The sequence below is a fragment of the Ciconia boyciana genome, chromosome 3 (assembly GCF_034638445.1).
Source record: "Ciconia boyciana chromosome 3, ASM3463844v1, whole genome shotgun sequence".
Classification (NCBI taxonomy): Eukaryota; Metazoa; Chordata; class Aves; order Ciconiiformes; family Ciconiidae; genus Ciconia; species Ciconia boyciana.
The window spans coordinates 121,010,571-121,025,800 of NC_132936.1; the positions used below are offsets into that span (position 1 = coordinate 121,010,571).

Consider the following 15,230-nt stretch of genomic DNA (forward strand, 5'->3'; position numbering starts at 1 on the left):
GTGAAGGCACTTTGGGAACTGTAGACAATGTGGACTGGGATAAACGAAGTGGCTTGCACATACGCAGCTGGTTCCCAAGACTGACAGTAGTGATCATTGGAGAAGATATGAAAGAAATGGGATTTAGATGTGGCTGCCCTCATTTCTGGGAAGGTAGCTTCAGAAAATGATGCTGGGAGAGTTGACATTGAATCCCCTCTATGGTAAGATGGGCAGAAATTAATAGGAAGTCAATATTCCTGTAACAGTACACAAGACTCAAATGCCCGTTGAAGGAGGGGGAGGCAAAACATCTGACTGGTGTGAAGATTTCTTGACAAGATAACAGGACTGCTGTGAAAAACATTTATTTGTCATCAGTAAGTTTTGTTTTGTTCAGGCCTGATAACTTGTACGACTGGTGGGAGCAAGGTAACAAAAGCTATCCAAATCGTTATGTGAAACGCATCAGACGTTGGTCTCGTTTTTCATTAGGTTTTGCTCGGTGGCAACAGCCGTTTGAGAGGAAGCTACCGAAGGTGAGGGAGGGAAAAGCGGCCCGAAAGCCCAGCAGCCCGGTAGAGGGCCGGGAAGCAGGCTGGCGGGGCAGAGCTGCTTCACAGGCAGGTACGTGGGCCACGCCCGCCTCCCACCCTCTCCCGCCACAGCTCCGGGGCCGGCTATCCCCGCGTCTTCACGGGCGCCTTCCCCTCGGGGAGGCCGCGGCCGCTATTTCCCCACCCTGCGGGGATGCTGACGGCCGCCGCCCGCTCTCTCGCAGGCGCCCCCCAAGCCCCGCCCGGCCAGCGGCGCCCGCCTGACAGGCAGCAAGCGGACTCTGCACCCACCCGGGCTCGGTCCGCCCAGCCTGAGGGGAGAAGCGGGGGCGCCCTGTCCTTTAGCTGCAGCCACAACGCCCTCCCCCGGGCTGAGCCCCCGCCGCGATTGGCGCTCCCGCGGTAGCTGGCGCGGCATTCGCCTTCCGAGCCGCCAATCGGCGTCTACGCTATTTCCGGTCTCCTAGCTGTCTCGCCCAATCGGAGGGAGGCGGTGGGTGGGACGCCTCATCCTCACCGAGGCAACGGGCGGGCTAGACGGTTCCGGGTGTGCGCGAGGCTGACGGCGGTGGAGGGTGAGTGCTTCGTGCCTGGTTCCGCCCTGCCCCGCCTTAGCCCGCCGATCCCCGCCTCTCCTCGGCCTGTCCTCTCCCACCTCCCCGCGCCCGCTCTCGCTTATCCTCTCCCCGGGACTCCGCGGGCGGCGGTGGGGCGTAACAGCCGCGCCCTGAGGCGGCCGCGCGAGCTCGAGCGGTCCGCGCGCCGCCGCCGGCGGGGGCTCCCCCGGGTGACGTCACCCCCGCCGCTGCGGCCCCGCTTCCCGAGGGGGAGGCGGGGCCCCCGGCGTTGCCATGGCGATGCGGCGGCCGGCGGGGCCCCGGGCGGCGGCCGTTGCGCCCCTGAGGTGGTAACGGGGCTGAGGGTGCGCCGGGCTGCGCCTCCTTCCCGCCCCCCTGCCGCCGCCCCGGCCTCTTCCGCCGGGCAGGCGAGCGCGCCTTCCCGCCCGTGCGGGGGTTCCTGCCGCCGTGCCAGCGAGGGGCCGCCCGGCCCTCCCCGGCGGCTTTGGTGGGGCGGCAGCGGCCGCGGCCCGTCTCGCCGAGGATTTTTTTCCAAATAAAAGTTTCTTTTCCACTTCTGGTTCGTGGCTGCTGGTTGCTCGTTTCCTCGTCAGCTTCCCGGTTGCTGCTGTTCCGTCTTGGCCCCGCAGCGTTCCCTTGCGGGGCTGGGCTGCCTGCTCGCGGGGTTCAGCGGCTTCCTCTCGCCCTGTTGCTCTTCGTCCTCCCCCCCTTAGGCCTCTTACTGTAAAACCCAAAAGCTCTTAGAAACAAACTCTTGAATGTTTGCCAGTGTTGAGACGGAGACATCGGTGTGTGCATCTCTTCCTTCCTTCATCCCTCTGCCGCGTTTGTAAGCGTTTGCTCTATAGCAAACGCTCGTTTCTGTGCAGTGAGCGTTAGGCAGAGCGTTGTAGCTGGGGGGAACGGTGAGGGACACCTCTTGGCTGATGGAATTGCTGCGGCATCTATGGGAAGTGCTCTGAAAGACCGAGCAACTCTTTCTGCGTTGGGTATGACACTCCCAAGAATTATTTACATTTTTCTGAGTGCCTGTGTAGTATTCGGCATTACTTTTTCAGTGCAATAAGTGCTTTGGGCTACTTTAGTAAAATCAGTATGGTTCATGTTCTTTAGGAGTCGAGCGAGAGTATATTCCTCCACCATTTCTGTAGCTGTACAGATGTAGAACGGTGAACTGTGTAACAAGGAGGGATGAGATCAGAAGTGCTGAATGTATGACAGCCAGGAAAGAGAACAGATAAATCCTAGAAGAAGCTAGAAAGGGAAAGGTTCGGTCTAATGGGGGCTTACAAAGTGGAAGCAGCAGGTTTGTGAATGAAATTTGGAAGGACTTGAAGAATGGTTTGAGATGGAAGGGGTTTGACTAAATTGAGTTGATATGGAGGAAGTGTTATGAACTGAAGAAAATTATTGAGATAGGTTGACTATACATTGTCTCGTAAAAATAAACGCATCCTCAAACCCAATTGTATGTAAAGGCCTAATTAGGGTTTTCAGTCTGGAGTTATGCTATTAGTTAGTCTTTAAGTGGCATCTGTATCTTCATTGTCAAAAACGATTTCACTATCATAATTATTACTTTCCCTACCACCACACTATTTCTTCCATTTCTGCAAGAATATGGGTTCCTTACTTGCTCTTCTGTCATTTTACATAAGTCTTTGTCTTGCCCCTGTTGCAGTAATGACATTCAGTGTGGTGTAATAAGATGCAGCAAAGCAGAGTTTGTAGGAAACAGACTGTGTTCCAGCGTACTGCCTGTACCAATGGCTGCTGGAGCTTTCTTCGTTGTTATTAGCAAAAAGGAAGTAAATACGGTGATTAGGACTTTAATTTTAGCTCTGAAGTTTATGCAGGAGACCATTACAATCGGAGGTAGTCCATAAATGCTTTTTCTGTCTGTAGAGTCTATGTATTGTAGTGGTCTTTCATTTTGTATAAATATATATATTTATAACAATAAGTTCATATTTAATTTTAAAATATAAATGTATAAATATATGAAGATACCTATATATATTTAGCATCTAAGAAAAAATAACTGGAAATAAGTAACTTCCTAGAAAGCTGTGCTAATTTTCAGTATTGAAAGGATGGCTGTGGTAAACCAGCAAGTTTGTTCTGTGCCAGTGCTGAATCTTGCTAAACATAATTAGCGTTGTTTTGGTTGTTTAAATGGAGTAGTATTTAATAACTGCAGTAAGCCATATGGCATTGGCGAAATCTGCGGTTTAAATCCTATGTATTAAACATCTCATTTTTCACTTCTATTAACTTTCTAGTGTTCTTAAGTTACAAGTAGTCCCTTTTGAGGCGGTAGGAGTGATAGACAACATATTGGAATATCTTAATGTGTTATAGAGGTTTTCTCAGTTCGTGCATTAACACTATATGCTTTGTCACTTCCTGAATCAATTCAACATGTAGAATGTCTCTGCTTTTAATTTTACCTGCTGAACTAGAGAAACGGTATTGTGTCAGGATTAACATGTATTAGGCTGTGGATAAGAGGAGCAGTAAATCCAGTGAATTTGTTTTCTGACTCCTGAAAAATACATAGCTCTGTACTTTAACTTGGGAGCCTTTTTGTTTTGTATGCTAGAAAATACTGTCAGTTTTTCCATTAACTTTCTGTAAATATTAAATTCTATAAACATCTTAAGGGTTAAGATCAAAACCAAATATTACTAAATTATTTGAGATCGACTTAAGCATGTTGTGGTTCACTAATAATCACGGTAGCTATCCTTACACTTATCTAGGCAAACTATCTTTCACTCTTTTAGGCTTATTTGGTACTTTTTTAGAAATACTTTGCCATTAAAAAAAGTTAATTTCTTTTTTCTTCCCCCCCTGCAAAGTAGTGGAGAATAATAAGGGTAAGGGATGAAAAAGTATGGAAGAGTAGGAGTTCATTATAAGGTCTTAAACAGCTATTCCCTGCAAAAGAAAGGAAAAGGTATGGCATTTTTAAGTGTTACTCATATGCTACAATTCTTTGGAGCACATGTTTGTAACTTCTTATACGACTATTGAATTTGTGTTAATGCACGGATTCTACATGCCCTACATAAAATGTAGACACAAAATCACACAGGCAGATGCCAGTATGTGATTTGGATATGGGAGATTCTGCCGTGCAACCATATATACTGTCTTTCAGCTTTTGCTGGCGTTGCTACGGTGCTGCTTAGGACTTTCCACACAAGCAGGGAATTACACTTTTAAGAAGGAAAGATTGTGGCTGTGGAGCATCATCACATTAAGAAAGAGTTAGGCATGATGGGTGGAGAAATAAGTTGTACTGTTGAATAAAAGGAGACCATGAAAAGCAGCTTTCTCTCAGTCACAGGCAAGCCTTATATTAACAATTCCCTACAATGTCTGGAAAGATTATTAGCTTCAAGTTAAGTCGTATCAAAATGGCTGCTTTCAACTTGCAACATGGACTTTGATTATTTTGAGTCTCATTGATACTGTTAGCTAGGGAAGAGGCAGAACTTAGAAGCCCTTCTTTCAAGAGGCATATTCTCCTTGTTTCAAACCTCTCTTCCTAAAGCTCTTTCTGAAGGTATTTGTATGAAATTCATGTCTTGAAATCAGTATCTAACGTGTGCATGTGATTTGGTTTTAGGATGATTCCTCTGCAGAGTTTATTTTTGAATGGAAGGATGCTCTTTTCCAGTAGAAGATGGTGATCCTAATGTATGATCATGGAGAAAGGGATAAGTTCAGTAGAAGTGTTACCTTCCAAATCGTCTCAGGTTACAGCTGTAAAAGTGGTGGTCAAAGAGCCCGAAACAAAGCAAACCCAAAGAGGGAAACGAGTGGGATTTGTGCTTGTCCATGCAGGTAAGATGCAGAGGCGTAACAGCTGGAATGGAAATAGTGCATATACAAACTAAATATCAACTAAAATTTTATATTGGCTTTGGACTACTAGTCTGTTAATGAAGTGACGTTAACTTTGGGCGTAAATCTGGGAGTGGAGAGTTTGATTGAAAGTTGCATTGGCTGGAGGATCTTGGAAATTATTAATAAAAATGTAGGTTTTTAGGTGTTCTGAATGTGGTGGGTTTTTTTTTTGTCCTTGACAAAGAAAACCCCAAACAAAATCCCTAAATTAAATGGTTATAAAATGTCAAATTCTGCAATTATCTGCTAAGCTTGGGAAATCTACAAAATGTGAGAGATCTTTCAGTCTATTCCTTACCATACAGAAAGATCAAACATAGCTGTTTCATTACTGCTGAGTTTCTTGTCTAGCTTGTCTGTAAGGACAGTCTGGTTAAGACTTTTTGAAACCTCCTTAGGCCATTTGTTGCAGAACTTCACTTTTTTTTTTACCCTTTTGAAAGTTTTCCTCCGAGTCTATTTTTTTATATTGTTCATATTTAAGTGAATTGCTATTTATTTTTCCCACATGTAATGAAGAGGTCATCTACTCAGATGTGTTACAAAAATGATTTTATGTGTGTCTTGTTCATAAATTATTTTCTAATAGGTTCTTTCTTAAATATTGTTAATCTTGAAAATATTAGTCATGCTTATATCTGGCTGTATATTTGTTTTTAGTATATGTGTGATGACATGAGGTGAAATTGAGCAAAGTAGCCTGGTGACACCTAAAATATTTGAAAAACCAACATGCTACTTGGTTTATAAAATCCTTAAGGTAAAAAAACAAAACAAAAACCAAACCTCAGAGAATTTATTCTGGGTTGGTATTTGATGACCCTGGTATTCTATTTGAAGAGCAAATAGAATTGTTCAGTATGTTGTCCTTTACTGGGTTACTTTACTCTGTTTAAAATTCTTTTTCTTCCACTAATAGTGTTAAAACTTATTTTATTAGAGTTTCTTGAAGCTAACATTTCTAGAGGTGAGGAAAGGGAAGTTGAGAAAAACACAAGCATATTTTTCAGGTTCAAAAAACAAGAAAACAGAAGAAGGTGGGATTTAAATACCAGTGTGCTAGTCTTGTCTGTTATTTTTCTGATGCTGTATTTAGTTGAATAGTGGGCACTGATAAATTTTTCAGGTATGGAAGAAGGGGGCAGTGGCTACAAAGCAGGGCAAAATGGTCAGATGCAACAGGATAGCCATAAAGACTGAAAATGAGAAAAACAGGAAAAAAATTGTATTATCTTTATTTCCAGGAACTCTCCTGGTTCTAAAGCAGGAGTAATGAGCTCTAAAAATGTAGCATAAACATGAGAAGATGAACAGAATGGTAACTGCAAACTCACAAATCAGCAGTAAAAGGAGAATTGGAATTTGACTTAAAACCAAGGTTTTTGCCCAATGATGGACAATAAATAAAAAAGCTATGCTGGAAATCCTCCAAGAATGAGCAAAACTGGAATGTCTTGGAGAATGTTTATAGGAACAGATTGTATGACGCTGAGATTTATACCTGTATGCTTCTGCATATTTGCTCTGTATCCTATATTTTATTGAGTGTATTTGACTTAGTGTTGGAATGCATGAAGTTGTCAATCATTGATACAAAAAAGAAATGCCAGTGTAATCCAGAATAAGGAAGGCTGTATCTGTCTGTGTCTTAATTCTTTGTGCGAACTATAGGCTGTAGTTTGACAGGTAGTATAATCTCTTTTCCTTTTGCCTTCATTGTAGGTGCAGGTTATCATTCCGAATCCAAAGCTAAAGAATACAAGCATGTGTGCAAAAGAGCCTGTCAGAAGGTATGTCTTAGCAGCTCCACAGTCTTGTAGTGGGTATGCAAGAAATATATTCAGTAGCATATTTCTAGAGGGAAAAATGGGGCAGCAACAGTTAAGCTGATAGAGTCAATAGAGTGCATGGCCATGAGGTGCAGCAGCATTCTCATCAGTGGCGGTAAATAGCAGACATCAAAGGAACGGTGGGGGAACAGGAGGAGGTCACAGTGGTACCTACATGGAGTATTCCTACAGCTTCCTGCACTGTTCCCGAGGCTCTGGGATTTCTGGAGCTAAATATGTTGTCTGGATTTTTCTTTCATCAATGTCCACTCTTTTTGGGATTTATTTAAAGTCTAGCATCCAGATTGCTCTGTGAATGCAGGGATTTCTGTAATTCTTTTCTTCTTGAAAGCTCTTAACTTCTTAATAGGAGGGGAGGTAGAAACAGGACAAACAAAACAAAAAATCAAAACCCTCTTCCCAAAGCTGGAAAGGGAGAAATGGCAACACTTTCATTTCCATTGAAATTAAATTTTTTTCATCTTCTCCAAGAACTTAGCTTTGGAACTGGCAAGTGCTGTCTACTAAGTGTTGAATGAGAAGCTGAAAGACCTGTCTCCAAAATTTCTGATGCCTTTTGCTTTCTCCAGGGAGAGAGCTGGGGAGCTTGGCAGGCTTTTTAGAAGAATCTCAGAGTTGGCCACTGATAATTATGACTTCCTCTTACAGTTCTGTTGCTCAATTCTAATACCAATCTAATTTTGTAATGAGAAGCCTCAAAAATCATCCAAACTTAACACTAGCTTCATTAAAGTTGGGCATTAGCCCTGATGATATTAATTTTCCAGCTAATTATGTGTGAAAAAAGGTTGTTTGCTGTTGAATTTAAGTCTAGTTTGAGATTCTGTTTGGTTCCTTAAGCTAAGTAGCCAACATAAATAACTTGTATGAAGAGCAAACAGTCACAGGTTTGTCTTGCAACTGAAGATGCAGCCATAGTTGTTTTCTGGGCTTCCCTGAGAGAACTTGACTGTAAGGTCTTGTCTAGTATGGATCTAATAAATAATACTGGTCTCTAGAAGTTCATTTTTGTGTGTGTATATAATTTGAAGATAACATTGTCTAATTTGATTTGTTTTCGTGTGTCTGCTTTTAGATGAGCTTAGTGTAGATTGTGTTCAATTTCATGACAATTGCCATATATGGTACTAGGAATTTTTGTTGAATCTTGGAAGGAAAATTGGGAACTTCTTGACTGAAACATTGTTTGAGGACACCAGGTATAAGAATTTATTTTGCTATAAATTTGACCATGCAGGAATCTGCTACTAAATGCAGTGTTGCAATGTCAGAGTAGTAAAATCATGCCTTCAGATCTGCCCTGGCATGGTGCATACTGACTATTTCCAGTGCCTCTTGTTTTTATGTCCTCTTACATTTTAGACTAATTTGGTGAAGATTTTGTTTTGTACAGGACTAGGAAAATGTAGGGCTTAGTCACAGAATATTAGAATTTCCTAATCATTAACTAAAAATTCTGTTTTACAGGCAATTGAAAAGCTACAAGCTGGTGCTCTTGCAACAGATGCAGTGACTGCAGCACTTATAGAATTAGAGGTATGAATTTCAGACTAGTAGTAAATATGTCTCTTGGGTACATTGCCAGATTTTTCTGTAGGAAGGTATTAATTCAAATGGGAAGTTGACTGAGATTTCCATTTTTGTGCTATGCTAATTTTATCTTTTGCTTTTCCACTATATTTTGGAGTAAATTTATTTAAAGACTTTCTAAAAATGCAAACTGAATAAAAGTTTTCTAGTTGCTGCAATTTGGTTGTCATCTTAGGTATGCCTTATCAGATAGTCTTCAATCTTCAAGAATAAATACAGTCATTAAAGGCTTATTGAACACTTTGTAGGGAACTTTATTTCTGACTTACTGAGCTACAGGCAGACTGTACTGGCTCTGCTTCTTAGATAGGGAAAAAATCATGCTACTGGTCACATATGTTAACTACAAATTCTAGGATAAGTCCTCATTCCTTTTGTTTGCATTAATATCTCACACTGAATTATGTTTAATTTCTTGAAATTATGATCCAAATATTTTAGATGTAGTTAATTGTTAGTAGTTCTACTAACACTCTCATGTAGTAATTATATTGAGGTAACTGTCTCTGGGTATGCTTTCCTGGGTTGTATTATTCATACCTTTTTCAGTTCTTTGGGATAATTCTACAAAAGTGATTGCGTAAATTTAACGCTGCTTGTCTCTCCGTCCAATTAAAGGACTCTGTGAAAATGAAGTAGAAATGTTAAGTTCTCATTTGTCCCACTACCTACTTTTGCTATGCACTTAGATTAATGGAGCTTCCAAAGGCTTTTTTCCTTACATTTTTCACTTTGTGTCCGTGTGATCTCTGATGGGATAAGAGACTAGAAGCAGGCTGTTTAGAGAAATGTGACTTCAGTGTAAAATAATGATTTTTTCTGACTTTTATGACAAAATATGTGTAGAAGAATAGGAAAACTAATGCCTTTATTTCAAAATGGTACTTGTTAATGAAGACAGAAAGTCTTGATAATCACAAAGAGATGAACAGCTGTTTGTGAGGTTTTTGGGAGTGGTGAGATTTTTATAGCATCTGACTTTAGTGAATGGTCCCTATGAAATAATGTAGAAGAGAGTAAAGCTAAAAGAATTTCTGGGATATGAATGAGGCAGTTTGGTTATTGTCCCAGGTCCACTAATCCCTCATGGCAGTAATGACTGAAACAGGTATTCCTCTTCTCCTGTAAGGAGTAATGGCTTCTTCCTCTCTGACTTTATTAGTAAAGGAGGAAGGCAAGGTAAGTGTTGTGCTGTAAAAATAATTTCCTGGGTTTGGAATTTATGGTAGTGTTCTGAGAGGATTAGCAGTGGATTTGCTTACACATATGTTGGGAAAGTATTAATTAACATACTTGATAGGGTTAGCTTAAGGCAGGCAGTACATACTTTAAAATGTGTTAGACATGCTGACTAGGAGCCAAGACTTCAGCCATACTTTTAACTTGGCAAGCTTCTTGGCTTTAAACAGTACTTTTGGTCTCCACTGAACTGTTCAAATATGCTTTCATGTGTTATCTTGCACATTAGAATATAGCTAGGTGAAAACAAAAGGTGTATCTCTAATGGAATTATTTATAATGCACTTCCATAAACTAACTGAGGCTGCTGTTACTCCACAAGAATGTTTTGTGTGTCAGTTCCCTCCTCAGCAGGGGGGGGAAAAAAAAAAAATCTACTTTGTGTTGTGATTTTTATCGTGTTGCTGAGCTACACAGAAAAAAACATATTTTAAGAAGCTTAACTTAACAGTTATATATCTCTTTGCAGCTGTGCCTGGGATAAATATTTTGTCTGTTTTGTTATCCCCAAGAGACTTTTCTTCTTTTACTTTAGTAGATTTAAATACTCTGAAGTGACATCTGTGTAAGAAGTTATGGCTTTAAGATGAAATTAAAACCTTTTAATGAAATTACTCCAATCAGCAACCTTTTTCTCCTCATCTGTCTTGCTACTATTGTGGTGATGCCTGCTGTTATTCCACTTGCTGGTTTTATAATTCTTAGGTAGTATTTTTATGTGTGCTGTTGCAGAAAGCCTATTTTTTTTCCTTTTTCCTGTTTTTAAGATTAAATATAATTTTGTTCAGGTTGTACTGCTGTCATTAATGTAATTATTGGCTTTCATTTATTCATTAGGTGATTTATAGAACCTCTTAATTGTGAGTTGTTTTCTCTGTCACTGGCATAAAGAATATTGCATTTGGGATTTGGGCTTCTTTTAAATTAAAGTACGTAGCTATGCAGTTACACTGAGGAAAAATCAAAGGTATACTTAAAACAGAAAATGGTGTGGTTTGCAGTGACAGTTTTTTGGATCTAGTATGAGAAATTCCGAAGTGTTAGACTGTCAGCTTTCAGAATGTTGAAAGGTTTGCATCTACTCATATCTCATTCTGAACACCACCTCCAGGCATCTCTATCATTCCTGGAGCTGCATCTTCTGTTTTAATTCTCATGTTTTTCCTGTTGCTCTATGGAAAACGGAGACTGCATGTGGCAAGTCAACAAAGGAAACAGAATAGTTTTTCTCACCAATTACAAACCTACATTTTCACCCATAAAAATTTGTATGTTGACTGTCTGTCTAATGAGCTATCACTACCCTCTTGTTTATGCAGGAAAAAATAGTGACTTTTTGTAAATTACTTTAGCATTTTGAGTTGGCAAATACATAGCGAAAATCTGTATGAAAACAGTGTTTGTTTACATGTGTCACTGTAATACAGATTAAGATATAGAACAACAAAAGTTTGTATAACAGGTGATAACAGATTCCATTGCGGAGTACTGTTTGTAACTTCTTGATATTTTGGTTGCTGTAGAACACATCGCTGTGAGTTTATCTGAAATACTTAATCACTTTTACAGTTCTCTGGGACTTTTAATGCTGTGTTCCAAAAATCTGTTGTCTTTGCAAGGCACAAATATATTTTCATGGAAGTGTCACAAAAGATGAACTTTTTTTCCTCAGTTCCGCTCAATTACACAACTCTTATTACACAGAATTTCAGCTAATCCAAGAGGCATCACTTCAAAGGCTTGTTGAGGCACAAGACTTGCTCTTGATCTTTTATGAGCAAGCTGACAGTTTGCTTGTGGTATGCTGTCTGTTTTTTGTTTTATTTTTGCAGGCTCTAAATGGAGAAAGAACAGCCTTTCTTTGCTGGACTATATGAATCTCAAGTGAAATAGTGTTCTGTGATTAAGATAGTAATGCTAATAGTTAACTAGAGAAAAGGTAGATTTCTTTTGCAAAGTAACAAGAGCAGCTGACCCGGAATACTGTTAAAATAACAGTGCTGGTCTTTGTAAGTATCAGCTGTATTTGATAAGTTGATTAAAGGCAGTTATGTTTTCCAGTTTGTGAACTCTGTCATTGCAGAGAAACAAATGAACGTTACCTCTTTAAGCTTTTGGTAATAAAACGGGTCTGGACAAGGTGCTTCATAAAACTCATCATTTACACTCTATGCTTCTACAGACATTATTGCAGTACCGTTTCTTTTTGCACTCTTACTATCAGCTACCATATGAAGTCTGAGTTTCTCTTGAAACACAAAGGGATTTGGGCAGCTTTTTTTGGGGGGCAGGGAGGTCCCTGTCCGGAGTCCCCCCTTAAAACTTGCGGTTTTCAACAAAACCACATGCTGATTGCATTTATGACTGGCTGTGAGAACAATGTGCAATTTCAAGTTTTTCTTTGACTATAGAGCACTTTAGAAAGTCTTCTGTTCAGGTACTGGAGACAAGAACATAAGTTTGTTGTAAAGAATGATGATTTCAAACTGTTTCTAAGTTTAGTCTCAGTTTATTAATACTGTGTGTAGATCACTTGTTTCATTAATCTGACTTCAGTAGAATGTTCTTTATGAACATCATTTAAATTTGGAAATTAGTATGATTGATGGGGAAGCAGATGTCACATTTTGGGTTTCAATCTCCTTGCTACTGAAACTACTCAATTTACTTTGCATTTTTTTGTTGTTGTGGATCAATGCAAAGGATGTTTTGAACCTGTTGGTATACTCAAGCAGTGGGTTTGTGTGGCTGTCAGCAAAATTTTGCAGTGAAAGAACTTGTTTCTTGTTGAAATGTTTTTTTCTTTGGTTTTGTTTATTTCTTAATTTTATAGTACTTAAGATTTTTGAATATACAATCTTAGTCCCAAGGACGTCTCTTTAAAGATGAAAGCACAGTGCCAGCAGCCTTGTTGTATTAAGGCAGTCACCATAGATGAACTTTTAATAGGTAATGAAGTGGAAGTTGTTAATTCTAGTTAAAAGCAATACTATGATGTTTTGCAGCAGAGTGGCTAACAGTAATCTGTGATAAAAGTGTTCTTTGAAAACATTTTAGCTGGTGTAATTGAAAGGGACGTGACTCATCCTTGCAGACTATTACTTCTTGTCACTAAATTCCCACAGAAAAATAAATTTTAAAATTACAGTGTGTAAAAAGAAATGCCTGTAGACTTTGAATCCCTTTTAAAAGTTGCAAATAAACCAAGGCCAAAACTGTATCAAAGATGGATGAAATGTTTTTTAATGCATGTTGAAAATAGAGCATTTTAACTCTGCCTAGATGTAATTCAGGACTATTAGTGTTATAGTGTTGAGTAACTTCTTCAAGCATTCCAACTTTGACTGCAGCTAGAATCTTCAGCATGCCTGTGTTTGCTGCTAGAACATTTATAAATACATCCTGAAGTAAAAAGGATTCTAAAAATAAAAATTATACCCTTGGTAGCTTGAGAGTTTTTGCAGGGTGGGTAACTTGGGAAGATGAAACTCTTGTTTCATGTCTTAAAGCTTTGTATTATCTCCTTTGCTACAGCTTTACATTGTAAGTTAGAGATACTTCAGTGGTGGAGTAATTGCCAGGTAGTCTAGTATTTTTCACATAATTGAAAGCTTATGTTTTGTTAAAATGCTTAGAATAGCCATTTGTTTGTCTTTTTCCTCTTCTTTTTTTACTTTTCTATGGTAGTAGGGCTTGCTGTTAACATGCAAAGCTCATGCTTGCTTTTCTTGTCTTTTTTCAGTCTCCTTAGAAATATAAATGCTGATCTCTGCTTGTGTTTTTAAATGAAAGTATATTCTTGAAGATATCTTCTGTATTATAAACCTTTTCCTCCTTTCTCTTCCTCCCTCTTCTTGGATACATGCTTTGATTGGGTTCTTCCCCATCCTATGGTAGTCATATAGTTCTTGCATTACTGCATTTTTCTGTCTGAGGGTATGAAAAGACTGCTTCAGTTAGCTCAGCTGATTTTCTTCCCCCTTTGAAAGCATGCACGCTTCTGTTTTAATTATGTTTCTGCATTCCTTGAAGGTTTTGAATTTTCATTTCAAAATACACGTTAATTTTCATAAGTTGTATTCCTCTATTTGTATATCAGAGTCTTGAAATCTTTTGGTCAGACTTTGCAGAGATTCATGTTTTCAGAGAGATGTATTTGTGTGGTGTATTTCATGTCCTTGCCTATTCATAGAAGTAGGCGTGAATTTCTGTTTCCATTTGTTATAAAGGTTTTTCCCTGCCTTGTTTCAGAGGGTTTATGTCTCATCTCAGAGACACTCAGGTAGGTATCAAAAATTCCATGTGTTCACACCCACTGGCACTGCCTGCACTGTCTAAAGCTGTTATCAGATCACCTTTCAGATCTGTGAAGTTAGAGTAGACCATCTTCCTCCTCTTGGCAATTCTGAGACCATCTTAATTGAGTGCAGTCTGATTGTAAAGCTAAGTAAAGCTCCACAGAAATTTTGAACAGGTGCTTGGAATTTGGTCTTTATTTCTTTTTACTGGAGAAGTTACTCATGTTGTGACCGATTGTACTGGTAAGATTCCTTCTGAGTCCTAAAATGAAACAGATATACCACCAAAGAGGCATCTACAATTTTGTTGGTGTAGAGTTCTTATTTATTCAATGTTCTGTAGTATTCTGATAAATATTCTGTAGGGAGAAACAGGTGGCATTCCCTTTGTCTTAAAATCCTCTGAATAAGTTGTCTCTTGGTGCATCCTTGATGTTGTGCCAGTGAAGGTGCTATGCCAGAGCATCAAGCCCATCTAGATTTTTAGAAATAAAGTGAACTAGTGCCACTCTGTATCCTGTATTTTTTCCCTACCCTCTTTTGATTATTATGTTTATCAAATGGTAGAGGGCTTTGTGTCTTGACTGCAGAAGGATTCTGGACAGTGTTACTAGGACTTCTGTTCTAATGGGTCCTTCTTACTCCCTTTATTTGGCCATGACATCTGCTCTTAAGATAACAGCTGTCTTTGCTTTGTGGCAGTGACAAATCTGTAGCATGAAATTCTTCCTCTTTGCTAATGCTTTTGAGTATAATGCACTGAGCAAATATTTTTGGAACAGAACATTAGAAATTTGTCTCCAGGCTTGCAGGTCTATGCACTCTGATTACCCATGGGCAAGGCACTTGGACAGCACTGGGAGTAAGCATTGTTCATCCTAACGCATTCCTGTTTTTATTTTGTCCTGCAAGTACCTTTCACCATTTGTGTTTAGATTCCTTCCATTGCTTCTCTGCTCCTTTTTTTCTAAACTTCACCGACTTAATTTTCTTCATGCTTGTAGAGCCTGGGGTGCAATGAAGTCAGTTAGGCCAGCAGGTGCTCTGCAGTCTTCCACCTTTTCAAGGCCATCATCTTGGTAGCCTCCCCCCCCGAAAGTTATAAAGTTATTCCCTGTGCACTAAACTGCAAATGTTTCATTATCCTCAAATCTTTTCAAATTTACTTATTTGCTGTGAGGCATAGCTGTCAAAATGAACAACACAATGAATATACCCAGTGAA

General features: G+C 39.8%; 1 protein-coding gene across 1 annotated transcript in view; it reads left to right on the plus strand.

Annotated features, from left to right (window-relative positions):
- The first annotated feature begins 1,041 nt into the window (after positions 1 to 1,041).
- The window catches only part of TASP1 (taspase 1), an 89,717-nt gene continuing 75,528 nt past the window's right edge, over positions 1,042 to 15,230 (plus strand). Inside the window, 4 exon segments of the mRNA XM_072857433.1 lie at positions 1,042 to 1,111; positions 4,749 to 4,966; positions 6,752 to 6,819; positions 8,347 to 8,415. Coding sequence (XP_072713534.1) covers positions 4,822 to 4,966; positions 6,752 to 6,819; positions 8,347 to 8,415 — 282 coding nt within the window. The 5' untranslated portion in view covers positions 1,042 to 1,111; positions 4,749 to 4,821.